General features: G+C 40.4%; 1 protein-coding gene and 1 non-coding gene across 2 annotated transcripts; both read right to left on the bottom strand.

Annotated features, from left to right (window-relative positions):
* Positions 1 to 6,941: 6,941 nt before the first annotated feature.
* On the bottom strand, positions 6,942 to 13,242 carry ppdpfb (pancreatic progenitor cell differentiation and proliferation factor b). Its single transcript, XM_074681603.1, has 5 exons — positions 13,091 to 13,242; positions 11,299 to 11,394; positions 10,059 to 10,136; positions 7,747 to 7,840; positions 6,942 to 7,460 (listed from the first exon to the last, which is right to left on the bottom strand). Exons 2-5 carry the CDS (start codon positions 11,351 to 11,353, stop codon positions 7,346 to 7,348), a joined length of 342 nt encoding a protein of 113 aa, XP_074537704.1. The 5' UTR covers positions 11,354 to 11,394; positions 13,091 to 13,242; the 3' UTR covers positions 6,942 to 7,345.
* Positions 13,243 to 14,902: 1,660 nt separating this feature from the next.
* On the bottom strand, positions 14,903 to 14,984 carry trnas-aga (transfer RNA serine (anticodon AGA)). The gene has a single exon. It is a non-coding gene; the product is annotated as a tRNA-Ser (tRNA).
* Positions 14,985 to 15,744: the final 760 nt, after the last annotated feature.

The raw sequence follows: 15,744 nt of genomic DNA, 5'->3' as shown, positions 1-15,744 counted from the left end.
ATTGTTGTGGTGATTTGAAGATATCATTTGGCTGTCTTGTATCCAAGTCCTCTTTTTTCTGAGAAGTTTCGTTTTCATTAGTTATACAAGGTTAAAAACAAGGTTTTACGTCACGTTTAACAATGACTGACAGCTGACGTTCTTGTGTATTTTTTCAGGGATTGTAAAATATGTCTGGAGGTAGAGTCAGGAAGTGATTAGACTCTTGAAAGAAATAGAATAATTATTATTTTTGTCTCCCAGCTCCACTCAGATTCTCCCAGAATCCCTCACAGTCTCTACTGCACAGACTCTGGCTACAAACTGCTTTAGCTGGGGAAGAATAAGGTCTGACTACTCCCAAGTCATTTAAATAAAGTGAGCAGCCAGCAGCAGCAGGCCCATGTGTTGTTAAGACGCTTTGCCATTGGTTGAAGGAGAAGGCAGCGGCGGTGCTGCGTTTAGGGGGCATTTGTTTACGACGCAGCCCATGAAATAAAACGCTGAAGAATCGTCCATGTTTAGAAATTAGATTGCATAAACGTGTGTATCGGGATCAGGATCTTTTAAGGATTCATTGTGCTGAACTAAACCAAAGTTAGATTCTTAAAGTTCCACTCGGGGAGTTTCCCGTGTCCTGCTCTGGGGACTTTTACAGGACATGACTCTGACTTAGATACCGAGGACTCGAGCCTCGACGCAGACTCCAGCTCTGGTCTCTGGCCTCCAACTTTGTCTCAATGCTAACTCTAAAGTGGATTAACTCATGAGTCTGTTCTTCCTCTCTCAGACCCGCCTCCCAGTCCAGAGCTCAGGAGCCCAGCGTTTAGCCGACAGGACGACTCAGTCAGACACAAACAGAAACAGATCACCGTCTGGATCACCATGACGACCCCTCCAGGTAAACAAACAGCCTGAAACGGCTTCTTTAAACCAGCCTCACTGATGGGTCCAGGATCCGTCCTGCAGGGACACATTTCCAGTCATTCACTTAAGTTTTACTTCAGTTATCGCTGTCAGGTGGATAAATCAAGTTGTTAAATGGAGTGAAACAGTTTTTCCTTTCTGTGCGTTCACACCAAAAGAGGCAAAAGAGGCAAAAGAGGCAAAAGAGGCAAGCATGCCGGAAGTTCATTCATTTTCAATGAGAGCCCAGCGTCCTGAGCGTCCTGAGTGTCCTGGGTGTCCTGAGCGGCTAAAGCGTCACCAAATGAGAAGTTGAGCCTCGGTCAACTTTATGGTAATTAGCTATGACACAGTTCAGTGGCAAACGGTGGCAGCCAATCAGAGTAGAGATGTCCTTCAACCGAGCGGGCTCTAAAGAACATCTCATGTAACTTTGGTTCCTGGTTCCATCATGGAAACAGAAAAGCTCATTAACTGAGTTCAGGCTCATCCTGCTCTTTTTAATATTAATTAATATTAGTTAAAAAAATGTGCAGTAATAGCAGAAAATAGTGAAGTGAAGTGTAGTCTGTGGCTAAGACGTAGCCTAGCCTAGCATGCTAGCATTTCTTGCTTCATCTGAATGAGATGACACCAGGGCTCCAGACTAACTTTGTTCAGCAACGATCTGAGGTTTACACCGGGGGTGCAGGTTACTTTATTACCAAACGGTCTCTGCTGGATCCTTCTGGATCCTGCCGTGGATGGCTTCGTACCGGACTGTGGGCAAGGATCTGAACGGACGCCGGTGACCTGGTTTTCACTTCCTGTTTTGGGCGACCTTTTTCCTTCCTTGAGGACTTATCTTTCATTTCTTGTGGATTAACGTCGTTTTGTGTTACGGACTTAAGAGGAAAAAAACAGGATTAAAGGAGCGTTTAAAATAGTGTGAAGAAGGACAGCTTGTATTTTTTTGTTAGTTGGGAACGTTTTCATGAGCGCGATTTTACTCTGACGTCAGTCACGTGATGAGCGGCCAAGGCGACTAAAATATTTAGTCGCCTTGGCCGCTGTTCGCTTTCTCGGGCGTGCTTGCTGCTTTTGCCTCTTTTGGTGTGAACACACAGTTACAGTCCTGACTCTGTGCGTGGAGGCAGGTGACCCTGCAGCAAACACCTGGAGCATGAAAACCACCTCAGAGCTGAAGCACACAGGGGTCAGAAAAACTGGAGCTGTAAAAAGTCACATTTCCTCTGAAATCTGCTAAAAATGTTTAAATATTTGGATCTAAATACATCATTAATACACAGTTTGACTCCTCTCTCGTCTCTCTGAGGGAAAGATGCTTCACAGAAACAAACGCTGCTGCAGCTCAGAGCAGAAAAGCTTCAGAGACTCGGGCAGAGAGCATGAGAGTTATTATTTCTCACCACTGGATGCTCGGCCTCCTCTCAAAGTCATTTCCTGCAGCTTTTTTCTGTCTTGTGAGTAACTGAGCCAGTCTCAGGCTGCAGCTCACAAAGGCATGCCTGTGCTCAGTAAGTAGGTCAGTTTTATTCCAGATGAAGAGACGTTTTTAAAAGCAGGTCAAGACAAACTGGTTTTCCTCCTGAGTTTACAGCAGTTTACAGCATGGTCCTGGTTGGTTTTATAAAGAGTTTGAGTGGTCAGGGAAGAATCAGCGCTGAGTCATTATTAAAAGTTTCCAACTTCCTGACTCTTGTCTGTGACTTCTGGCCCAATTTTTCCATCTGAGGACACAAATCTTTAAAAAAGGGCTAAAGTGACAAGGTTCTCCAACAAACCTCCAACAGACCATGTGGATTCATAGTCTCTGTGTTTGTCTCTTCCCAGGATTCCCAGGTGGAACCAAAGGATTATGGGTGAACATTGTTCTGGGGTCCAGACCGCCCAGCTCTGCTAACCGAGGCGTCAAGTAGACGGACAGAGACTGACAGGAAGTTAAGAAACCATTCAGCTTTTCCAAACGTGCCTGAGGTCAAACTGACAGGAAATGAAGAAGAGGAGGAGGAGGAGGAGGAGCTCCTCCCTCAGAGACACTGGGAGATAAAACATGGAGCAGAGTCAGAGCTGACAAACGTTACCTGGAGGACAGAGACACAAAGTTTGTGCTCCCAGTCTCCTTTAACGCTGCGTGACGTCTTTTTTGTAAACTGTGACAAGACCAAAAAACAGGAAGTGTCTGTAAAAACCTGCAGGAAATGACTCACAGTAACTTTTAAAGCAGAAACAGTTTCCTGGGTGTTTCACTCCATCCGTTCTGAAACGTGATGAAACTTTTGCCTGAGCAAAAAAAATTATACACACAAAAAAAATAAAAAATTCACAAAAAATTCAAGAACTTTTATAATTTAGAAAATTTGGCATTTTTTTAAACATTTGTGATCTTAAAAATTTAACAAAAAATAAAAAAGTCTGCAGTTAGCACAAGGGCCAAAACATGAAGGAAAAGTCGACTGTGTTAGCGTCACTAAATGTAGAGTTGTAGAGACAGGTTTCTCTCTTCTTGTCCTGTCAGATGGTTACTGGGATTTTTGAGACATAGGTCTTTTACATTTTGTCTAAACTGTGAAATAAATGATGAGGGACATTTAGGGAGCGTAGTCTGACAGAGAAATGTTAAATAACTTCAAATAAATTCAGAATAACATGGATTTATGGTAACAGGACATGTTTTTTAATCCATAAAATAAAAATAAAACACACTTTTTGATTTATGTGATATTTCTCATTCAAACATCTGTTGTCTTTCACAGCTGGCCAGAAAAAAATTGAGGTTTTGAAGATCTGATCATAGTCCATGTCCCCTTTTCCAGATTCTTAGATTAATGAATGAATCAGGGGGAAAAAATGAATATAATCTTAAAATGAAATCTGCAAAAAAACTGTTTTCTTCTCTGTCATTAAACACTGCTGAGGGAATAAAAGAGCAGATGAATGAGCGGATGAGGAACCTGACAACAAGCGGCAGATTCAGACAGGAAAAAAGGACAAATGAGCCTCTTTCCTCCCACTTCTAAACCACCCTGTGGGCACCCAATGACCTGGAAAAACTGCAGCGTGGGACTCCAACAGGGTGCTCAGTCCTCCAAATGTCAACCTTTTAACACGGTGACACAGAGAGGCCACTTTACTGCAGCATCTCCCTTTGTTTGTCTTTCCTCTGTTTCACAGAGACTCACAGGGGGCTGAGGGGTGAGCAGGGGACAGGCGAGCTCACAAAAACCCATTTCACTCCCAGATCGGAAAATCCTTACGTCAGGATTCAAGCCAAACAACAGTCAGCGGAGAATTTTCTGTGCCTGCACAGCAAGTCAGGAAAACTGAACACAACAAATGATAAAGATGGGCTACATCATCATCATTGTCATCACGCTGGGACTGATAATGACTTAGAGCCGCTGTCTTTGGAGACACAAACAAAGCTCAGCTGAGCAGAAATAAAAGAAGCCAAACTAAAATCTAACATTTTAGGTGGTTTTGGGCTGAAGAGGGTCGGTGAAGTTTTCGCTGTTTGCAAAAGAGACTAATAAAAACAACCAACCCTCAATAAAGTTAAAGAAGTGTCTTTCAAGATCATTCACTGCTGATAAAATGTGGTTGGTAAGGTTTAAGAAGGACATTGATGTATCTTGCACCACTTCCAGAAACTGTTTATATCTTACTTGCGAGCAAACTAGAGCTTTTTAACTGAGCATCTGTCACTTTGTGTTGGACTATAATGACTTTGAGCTATGTTTAAAGAACGTTGAAAGTGTATCACAGAAAACTGGAAAGTGAATTTTACATGTGTAATCTCATTATTTTGCCAGCAAAGTTTTTTATCCATAAGTGCAGGTTTTAAAGACCAAAGTCAGAAACAAAAAAGCTGCTAAAACTTTAACCTTTTGCTCCCAATCTAAAATATTTTTCTTTAATACCTGTTGATAATTTGTCTCCCTTTGTATTAACTAAAGTTACTTTAGTTATTGTTAATATTTTATCTGCCCAGCTTAATTATCCTTCTGCTTATATTGTTTAATTTTTGTTTTCAAACCCTGGTGCTCTCTCTGTATGTCTGTTCAATAACTGTTTGCTCTTTTTGAGAAAAAAAAAATATATATATTTTTTTCTAAAGCGTTCAGGAAAAAACATGCAAAAAATAACCTTCCCAAATTAGGAAAAGAAGCCATAACCATCAAAAGACCGCAACAACAACAACTAACACTAACCTCAACATTTAAAAAAAAAAAAAAAAAAAAAAAAGGAAATTATTAAATTAGACAAATAATTAAGTCAGACAAAATAGCAAACATAAACATGAGCAGCGCCTACCTTCTTGTTCCTCTCTGTAATTTGACTGACGGATGGAAACCAGCCACGGGGTACACCACTGCCACCTACAGGGCTGGAGTGTGGCGCAGTAGATAAACAGAACAAACAGAAATAAATAAAAACGAAAATAAAAGATTGTATTATTTACATTACAATAGTGGCATCCCCTACCTTAATCAAAGCTATGTCTTTTCCCTCAGCGTCCTTTGAGAAGAAAACCCATCTCCCTGATTGACATGACGTCGCCGCTAACGGTCGGTTGGCTAACGATTAAGCTAGTTGTCAAAACTGTTAGCACGTTGTTTATACGTAAAAGTGACGCTTATCCTTACATTTAAGCGTTTCCTGTGTCATTTAACTTATTTTACTACACAAAATTGAGCAGCTGTGTAAGAATAAAGCGACTTAACTGTGAATTTGATTCATATTTATCGGTAACAGGTGTTTAAGTATAGACCGGAAGTTAGCGATGCTCGTAAGAAAAGGGAGCGCTTGTTTTAGAGTTTGTTATTACAGGGTAGAAAGAGTGTCACAGGGTAACTTTTGGAGAGTTTAAGTGGAAACTTATGAATAAAGAAAATATAACAGGGTATTAAAGTTTGAAAAATAGTCTATTTATAATTTAAGAATAGCTGGAATGATCAATTTATTGAGGAATAGGTACGTTTAAGTGTACATACAGGGCTCTCTTTGATTTTGATTCTTTGTTTTACAAACATGATCCAAGCAAATAGTGATAGAAGGAGAAAAGAGTCAAGAAAAGTCAAAAACAAAAAATGTGTACTGAAATATATTTGTGAATACAGACTATGTGAAAACATGTTGCAGCTGACTACATTACAGAGTTATTATGGTACATTCATATTTTGATCTCTTATTTCCTCTCCACACACCTTTGACGTAGGGAAGTTGTGCCAAAGTTCTCTGCTTTAAAGTATACAGTACATTTAGTATTGAACATATGTGTAAATAATGACTTCTTGGTTTAAAACTTGACGTTAGTTTCATGCTGATGATTCCAGCCTTGTACCATAGCAGCCGTGGACATGTGTCAGCATGTTATCCTGTGCAGGTCAGGCTTAAATAAACTGTGTAAACATGGCGTACGGATCTGCTGACGGTGCATCCTGAAGAATCAGGAAAGAGAGGGCCAGCTTTGTGACACAGCAAAGCAGGGATTCTTATGTCATCAGCATGCATTATTTATCCAGTATGATGGGAAAAGTTTGGTTTAAAAATGTGTGTGAAAGCAAAGTTTTAATGTCAACTCAGGAAACGTTCCCATTTTGAAAGCAAAGATGATTAAATATGGATTGAAATCCACTCAGAGGCTGAAAACTTGCTGAAACTCTTTGACTGGATTTTGTGTTTTAGTTTCCCAGCAGAGTTTGGTCAGAGAGCCTGAGCCAACGGTTACACAACCCCAGACTTTTGGCTCCAGCAGCTGTAGTGTGAGGATAGGACGTGCTGCTGCGTCAGTGTTTACAGTCCCTGTTACAACCCGTACAAAAGCAGTGAACCACTCCCTGAGTTAGGCAAACACTTTCACCCCTCTGGTCCTCACACGGCTGTTTCCACCTGCAGCTGTGGACACATCAGTTAGCTAACAAACGGACTAATGACAGGGTTAAAACATGTTCCCACTGAGAGGTTAATCTCATTTTTAAATTCTGAGACACATTTTTAATCTTAAGGGTCACAAGCTGAGTTAACCAATGAATGAATGTCACAAACACAGGAAGTTAGGCTGCAAGAGTCTACTTTTATTGCATGTGCAATCACAGGACCAAAGTGTCAAATGTTCAACAAAGGCATGTGGATGTGTGCGCACCTCAGTGTATCTGTGCACAACAGATTTACAAACACACAACAGTACAAATGTTTATAAAAACACAAAGAAAGGAGCTTATCAGTTTCATCATCCTCTTTTTTTTTTTCCTTTTTTAAATGTTTTTTTTCTCGGTTGTCAATAAAAAAACACAAGGTTACCAAAACAGAACGAGTAAGGCAGCCTACACTACGAAGTTTAATAGTATAAAAAAAAACTAGTAAGGTTGTAAACGGGACGTCCTCCCGTCACCTAGCGTTGGTCGATGGTTTGATTCCCCCGGGAAGGTGTGGCGTGGGTCAGAGCAAGGCTTCAGGATCAGGAGGAGGTGGGGCTTCCTGCGTCGCTGCTCTCACTCACCTGGCGCTGCATCACCATCTCTCTGGCCACGCAGGTGATCTGACCGTTGGTCACTGCACCAGGGACCCCCGCCCTGAGAGGGAGGAAAGAGGGAGGTGAAGGTCAGGAAGACAGGAGTGGGCGTGGCTTTGGTTTCACCTACAGTAACCTGAGCGAGGTGTATGCAAACCCTGGAGCTGGTGAATATTTAAAGCTCAGGCTCCGGGGTGAGGGATGCTCATTCATGAGAAAAGAAGCTTCATTTACATCAGTCGTTTACAGACAGGTTGGTTGAGCTAATCTGTATCTAGCCTGGGCTGGGTTAGCAAAAACATCTCTAAACAACAATAAGAAGACGTGTAGTAAGTGTTTGTGCTTACTTCTGCTGTGCCTCCTCAGTCAGAGGGGTCATCCCCGGCTGCTTCCCAAAGAAGAAACTGGACCACCAGTGCCCAGAGTCCTGCTTGGGGAGTCCTGTGGAGACAGATGAAGGAGGGTGAGGCTCTGCAGTTTATATTTAATCAACACTCAGGTTATTTTCCCAGATATAACGGCTCACAGAGTCTTTGGCATCAGCTTAAAAAAGCTCGATCAGCTGGACGGAGCATATGATGAGTTCAGCTCAGACGTCTGTTTTTCTGAACGGAATAAAGATCCTTCACTCTTTATTTTCAGCCCAGGGAAAGCACCATCTGCTGCCGTCTCTGAGGTGAGACGCAGACTGCTCGTCTCAGAGATAAATCTGGGTGTGTGGGTAAGAGCTGCGTGCGTTTCAGCAGCTACAGAGACGAGGAGATGACTCAGGTTTCAGCTCGCAGGATGTGTGTGACTCGCCGTGACGCCTCAGGTGCTGAGAGAGCAGCTGCGTCAGGTTACACACTTACTGTACACACACTGTGTGTGCTATTATTAGCTTCTGGGTCAGGCTGGTTGGTGGCACACATACTGCACTATGTATCTGAGCAGATTTATGCTTCTTCATTATCAGAGCTGAACCACATCAGTTCTTCTGTGACTGCCTTTGGAGTCGTTTGTGGTTTAAATTAACGGAGATGTATACCTTATCATAAAGATCAGGACGTGTTTTAATGACAGATATCTGAGCTGCTTGTGTTTTATACATAAAGCTGTAGATAAGAAGTTTTTGATGATGTAATAAAACCTGTGACAAATATTAAATAAACCTGGGAGTTAATCAAAAACGACAAAAAGTCACATTGAAACAGACTTGAAACGAGATATTTTAAAGTTTTTTTTTTACTTTAAACTGTTGATATTGACTCTATAAAATGTTATTTAGGGATGCACTGAAAATTGTCAACCAGGTTTGGCTTTTTGGGTGAAACACTTTCGGTGAAAAAACATGGCTGAAACAGAACGTCATGATAGCGTGAGCTAAAACCGCGGCCAGCATGCTCTTGCCTGGATAAGGACCAACACAGGTGCGGCGTCTACGCGTTTCAGTATATCTGAGAAAGACCCACAGACGGCAACTGATCCAGACCCTGATGGATGTGGAGAACCAGCTTGGAGACAGAGTCAGGAAAAATAACGTCTCAACCACCACAAGAGACTGTGTTACTTTTTGAATCACTAGTATTAACTTGTGCAATAACTGGCATAAGGATTTTTTTCAATGCTTCAGTTTTCAGCCTCTGTTTCTCATTTCTGGTTTTCAGTTTCAGCCAAGACTTTTCATTTCTGTGTGTCCCTAATGTTGAGCATAGTTAAAATGTAGTTATGTCTGTTCACAGACCAGTAAAGACAGGAAATCGTGGGATTCTGCACCAACAATCTGTGGTTTTCTGTTGCCCAGAAGTGGATGTCCGCTTCATAAAGACTGAGAGGGTTTCTCTGGAGGATCTGCCTCTGCAGGTCTCCTTCCCTCCATGATACAAAGACCCATGAAGTTTGGAGCTGTGAAAACCCAGAGTGAAGCAGATGCACTGCTGGAAGTTTCCTGTGTTAAGGTTTCAGGGGTTGTGTGCTCAGCTAACTTTAGCTCAGTTTGTTTCTTTGTTTCATAACGTCCGTCCTCTGGAGGCAAACTGGAAGATTAATAATCCAAACAGAGGTTGAGTAACTTTAAGAAGTCAAACTGAGCTGCTCGGTTATTTTCATTCAGCAAACTGAACAAACTGCATCACCTTTCACCTACTGTGTGTGTGTGTGTGTGTGTGTGTGTGTGACACGGTTTCATAAAGCTGACTGTGGTTAAAACAGGCAGGAGGACTCAGACCTGAGCCAGCACTTAGCTGCCGGTCCAGATGGTTTCCACTTCAAGCTGAGCTGGATTAGGGGGGTCTGGGGGGGTCAGCAGGTATGAGCTGCTGGTCCTGAGGGTTTAAAGGAACTGGACGCTGAGCACATGAGCTCTGAGACTGGGTGGATTTTGATGGTAATTAAGAAGACAGAGGGAAGAGCCCTTCACGTATCTGCTGTGACGGGGACAAACATCTGGATGTGGTTCCTCTGGAGCTGAACACACTGTTCCCTCAGAAAACCACAGGCTGTCAGAGGACTGGGGCTTTTTTTAGGCGGCGGTCACGCAGCGCGGTGATAAAGACAGGATGAGGAAATCCTCCTGCTGCAGATCTTAAGAGTCTCACACAGACTGGATGTTTTTGTCAATAATCAGCCGTGCTAACACTGATAACCTCGTCACGTGTCAAAGACGTGTCGTGATACACACCTGGATGGTGAGGGATGACCTCCCCGCTGTACTCCGAACTGCCACACGAGCTGCTGCTGGACGTAGAGCCGATGCGCCCTGCAGGAGGAGGAGGAGGAGGAAGAAGAGAGGTCTGGTTTATTTCTGGATGAGTTTTGTTAAAAACAGAAGATCTGAGTCTGTGACCCAGAGGAAGAGCTGCATGGTTTCCGTGAGAGCGTCAGTTTGAGGATTCACCGGCACATGAAAAATGAAAATCCATTTTGTGTTGGTTATGTAACGACGGCCTGAGGGGCATGTCTGGATCTGTGTGACACGCTCCTGGTTTGATCCACTCAGAGAGGGAAAGTGCTTCATGGCACCTTGGGAAAACTGAGAAACTCTTAAAGGCAGAGAGCTCACACCGCAAAAAACTGGAATCTTATCAAGTGTTTTTGTCTTCATTCCAGCAGAAAATGTCTTTTTAGACTTAATTTTTGACTTTAATTAACTAGAAACAAGACATTTTCCTGGACTGCTCAGGTGAATGTGGCTCATATCCAGTATAATAAGACAATTTCTACTTAAAATGAAACAAAAACACTTGATAAGATTCAGTTTTTGCAGATTTTAGGAGCAAACATGTCAGTTTTATAAAACCCTGAACAGAATCCAGTCAGTGTTACGGAGTGATGTGTAAATATTTGACGATCTTAAAGTAAATATAGGCAGAGAGAGAGACAGCATCAGGCATAGAGCTATGTGCTGTGGTTAAACCGCCTCCAGAGCTTCTTTAAATACATTCATCTGCTCGCTGTTGTCTAACATGATGCAACAGATCCTCAGGCTCCTGCTGAGAGACGTGTTTTATCAGTTACACAAAGGTTAACCTCCGCGCTGACGCTTTCTTTGGGCTAAAAATAAAAAGAGCTTCAGAGGGGCTGTTTCATCTGTAAACTTGTCTGATCTGATGAAACGTTTCAGTGAACTCAAAGTGACGCTGTCAGCTAGTCACTGTGTTTTAATCGATTACAGAGAGAGTGAGTCGATAAAACCAGGTATCACATCCTGATGCAATGACAGATCAACAGATGACTCACTAACGAACCTCGATTCTTTTATGACACACACTCACACTCACTCCTCTTCTCCAGGAAACACTGACTCATGTCTTAAAGCTCTGAGTGACGAGCTGTTTGGTGTGAGCAAACTGAGGAGCACTCAGTCTCCAGATCAGCTGTGAGCCGGTCTGAAAAGGACCAGGGAGGACAGAGAGACTCACTTCGGTAGTAGTCAGTGGTCGCCACAAGAGAACCGCCTGCTGGAATAGCCGCCATTCTTCTGTCGTTGGTCTCTGTTCGCTGTGCTTGATGGAAACCTGAAGGAGACAGAGTCTGGTTAAAACCAGGCTGATGGGTCTGCGACAGACGCTTCAACGAGGAGCTTATTTTATCTCCTGAGGTTTTGTTATCAGTGTTATCAGCTTGTTACAGACACTCCAGCTCTGACACTGGCCCTCCTAGATCGTTCAGTCCGTATGATCCCTGAAAAGAGGAGTAATGAGCTGTCCATCTTCCTCTTTGTCTAACTTTCATGTTTTTATTGGCGTGGCCTATTTTGACAATATTTTACTATTATAGTAACCTATCTTAATATTTATTCAGTCTTTTGCCAGGGACTTGGTGTGTATTATTTATTGACTATCAGGTAATTAGAGCTTTATTTACTTATAAGCGTTTATTGACATTGCATTTCTAACACATTTTTACAGATGTGCTTTTATGGAGATTTTAGCTGAGTGTGTTTAAATCGTCAAAATGCAATCTTATTTTTATTTTTAACTCCTTTCTTTAACAGTATCATGTGTAGCATCTTAAATCATTTACCTTTTGTTGTTTTAATTGTTTTAATTTTTGATTGCTTTAATTTTACAAATGTTTCCTTTATTCTGTGGTGGTTCTTTTTTTTTTTTTTTACCTCTCTTTGACTTCTATTTTTTAAATATTTTTTTACTGTTTATTTTTATCATGTTAAGCACTTTTTATAATTTTATCTAATTATTTTTTTCATTATCTTATTAAAAAAATATTCTATTATTATTATTATTATTTTTATTTTTTGTTGTCATATTTTTCTACAGTTGATATTTTATCACAGCCTCCCTCAGTCTTTACCTGTTCAGTTCTTGTTCCTAATTTTTCCACCCCCCTGAGAAAGATTATTATTTACATAACAGATCAAGAGTCTGCTGAGTTAAGGAAATGTTGTATGTGTTATTAAAGCCATTAAATATTGCTTTATCTACAACATGTGAGATAAGAACAACAGCAGAAAATGCTGCCAGCCACTTGATTAAACCCATCATGGAGGTTAGTGATGATCAAGGAGCTCACAGCTGATCAAATGATTACATCCAAGTGTATGAACATGACATCATTCAGCGCAGCTTTCAGACTTTAAACAGGAGCATAACTGGAGAAAATAAAATCTACAGATTAAATACATGAGGGTTTATTATGCTATCTATGACATATGAAGCTATATAGGCTAATATTTGAGAGTTTGTGCTGCAGTGTTTTCCTATACATCCAATGCAGTGACGTCACCCCATGTAATGCAGGGGACTTGTTTACATTAAAGTGTCGCTGCAGCAAACCGACATTTTGACGGCGGTCAGATTCATGTTAGGGCAGGAAAATAACACATTTATGACGGTGATAAGGAGAGATATGGAGAGCTAATCTGTGAAAGATCAAAAAAACTTAACGAAAAACTGATTTTAGATTTTATGTCGAGAACATTTTGTTTCTACCAAAGACAAAAACATCATCTCAGGATGTTAACGCTGTGATTTGTCTGTTGCTCTTCGTGTGTCTGTAGTTATTAGAGTAAAAGGACATATAATAAATACACGAACACAGAAAAAACAGTGGGAGTCTCGTCTCCCACGTTTGACACCAAAACAAAGACAAACACACAGCATAGCAACAGCTACCGTCACCACAGGCTAGCTGTTAGCATCCCTCACCAAGAGAAGACCCCCACCCCTCCTCCCCAGCTCTAAAGCCCTTTACCTTTCAGGGACCAGACGTGCTGGATGTTCAGTAGCACCCGATTCAACTGTCGGCGAGGCTGGGGGAGTAAACGCTAGGCGACGGGGCCCATTTGAAAATAAGTGTTGGGTAAATGTAACCCTCCAAGGTCCGCGACGAGATCGAAGCTTCTTCTGTGGGAAGCAACGGTCGGTTCTGCTTTTATACAGAGAGCTGGTGACGTAGCCCTGGACGGGGCGGGGCTCAGAGACAGCTCAGCTCGCTGTGCTGTCATCTCCAAACTCACTGCTAGAGACACTGTAACGCAGGGGTCTGCAAGCCTGACTTTAGAAAGAGCCGTTTAGCCCCAGCTCGAGTGGATGAAAGTCATTCGGGAGCCACAAAATCGACTTTATCTTCACATTAAGACAAAAAAAGTGTATAATCTCTTAAATAATTATATAAGCTTTTGTGTTAATAAAATTGTAAATGATTTTTTTTTTCAATAAATTTGCAAATTTGAGGAAAAAAAGAAATTTGTAATGTGATAGATTAAATAAATATGAAAAATTTATGAAAATTAAAAAAAATCAAAAAATTGGAAAATCAAAAAATTTAAATAAAAATGTGCAAAATTTTGCTTTTAAAAAAAATTGCTGAAATGTCATAAATTTGCAAAAATAAATAAATAAAACTGAAAAATGCAATTTAGAAAATTTTGCTTGCTTTCAAAAAATTGTAAAACTTTCTAAAATTGCAAAAAAAATACATACAATACATTGAAAAACATCAAAAATTTGTTAAATCTCCCCAAAAAATTGGTCATTCTTTTTCTTAATCTGCAAAAATCAAAAAAAAAAAGAAATTATAAAAATCTCAAAAAACACAAAAAATAAAAACCTTTATTTCAAGGGATGATGCATTTTTAGTACAAGATGTTAAATCATGATTTTACTTAGTGTCTGTGTTGTTTTCATTATTACCCTCTGTAAGAAAAATAATTTAAAAAAACCCTGTATTTCAATAATATTTCAAAGCTACAAGGAGCCACTGCAAAGGAGTCAAAGAGCCGCATGAGGCTCCAGAGCCACATGTTGCAGACCCCTGCTGTAACATATCAAATCTTTAGTCTCAGAATGTATATATCTATTACATTCACAATAATCTTGTAAAATATTCTTCTTTTTTTTTTAAATTGTGTGATCCTACTTTTCTAAATTTGGTTAAATTAAGTTGATTCTATTGAATCCCTCCACTCTTTCCTTAATTTGTATTTTATTTGTCTATTTATTGATTGTACTGTATATTCATTTGCAAGCCTTATGTGAGCTTATATTTTTATCTTAAATATTGTAACATTTTAGTTATACTTTGTTGAATTAATTACTGACCTCTTATTTCAAAAGTGAACTCTGTCTCACTTGTGTCTGACATTTCATGGACAATCTGCATATTGTGAACATATAAAGTATGCTTTTTAATGTTCTATTATAATCACATCACCATACACATTATAAATGTATGAATTGTGATTAATCCCTTATTTTTCTTTAATTGCATACATCCAAATAATAATAAAAAAAGATTATAAGGAGATTTCAGGGTCAGTGCCACAGTCTGCACAAAGCAAACGTCCTTTAGAAAAGCACTGTGCAGAGAGCTCCCTCCTGTGGTCAATTGTATTAACTACATCAGTGACCTAATTCTTGAGCATCCGTAACATTATGAGGCTGTTTACAACTTTGGCACCATACACCCTTTTGTCTACAGTCATATTATTCATGTTAACCGCCCTTGTTTCGTATTAACAACACAACAGTAGTCTTAGGTCGTCGATTTTAAAAAGAAAACATTCGTTGTCGGCAGGATTCGAACCTGCGCGGGGAGACCCCAATGGATTTCTAGTCCATCGCCTTAACCACTCGGCCACGACAACCTGACAAACATGCGTATAAAGCTACGTTGAAATCTCGCGATATTTCAATCGACGTTGATCGTATGGTTACGTACGAAGAAGTGCTAACGGTAGCTAACGAGATATCCTTCAAAATGCACCAAAGAGTTACCTCAGCTGTTGTCAAAACCGTCAAAACCGCCTACAACCTACTGATTCAGCTTGTAGTCTGAAGCCTGACTGTTCTGTTGGGTCCGTCTTCTGTTATATTACTCTGGTTTTTATCTCCGGAAAGTGGAGCTACAGCTGATGGATTCTATTTTGCCTTTGTTTAAATGTACAACACACACTTTGGGTAGATTTTTGCATTTAAGTTGTTTTGTTAACCGTATCATAGCAGAATCACCATATTTAGAGTAGAATAAAATCGAATGGAACTTAATTTGTCATTGCAACTGGTCCAACGAAATTGCAAAAGCCCTTCAGTCCGTGCAAAATAGCTGCCATGTTCAGGTGCATCAGCTTTTGTTCGGGACCCTTACTCTCTGAACCAGTTTGTTCTTGTAGTGATACAATTACAGTTACATTGAGACTAACAAATTTTTGTTTTTATATTAAATAAATGACGGCATGATCGTGTAGTAAAACGCATAAAGTTAACGGGAACGTACCGCGCCTTTTATATAAGTTATGTGACGAAATATGCCAGCATAGACTGCCAAATGTTTAAACTTAGTATATATGATAATTTAATTAAATGTACTATCGTTAGCTTAAAGTAAACGGGAAGATAAACGCACCT

This window comes from Halichoeres trimaculatus, unplaced genomic scaffold (assembly GCF_033239565.1).
Source record: "Halichoeres trimaculatus isolate MK-OKI-2021-1 unplaced genomic scaffold, fHalTri1.1 fHalTri1_scaffold_11, whole genome shotgun sequence".
Classification (NCBI taxonomy): Eukaryota; Metazoa; Chordata; class Actinopteri; order Labriformes; family Labridae; genus Halichoeres; species Halichoeres trimaculatus.
This window is presented reverse-complemented; position numbering and strand designations above follow the sequence as displayed.

Coding starts and splice junctions, on each gene's coding strand:
- ppdpfb (XM_074681603.1), bottom strand. CDS start 11,353: ATGGCGGCTATTCCAGCAGGCGGTTCTCTTGTGGCGACCACTGACTAC. Junction 7,841..10,058: donor GGTCATCCCTCACCATCCAG/GTGTGTATCACG, acceptor CTGTCTCCACAG/GACTCCCCAAGCAGGACTCT. Junction 7,461..7,746: donor ACTGAGGAGGCACAGCAGAA/GTAAGCACAAAC, acceptor CCTCCCTCTCAG/GGCGGGGGTCCCTGGTGCAG.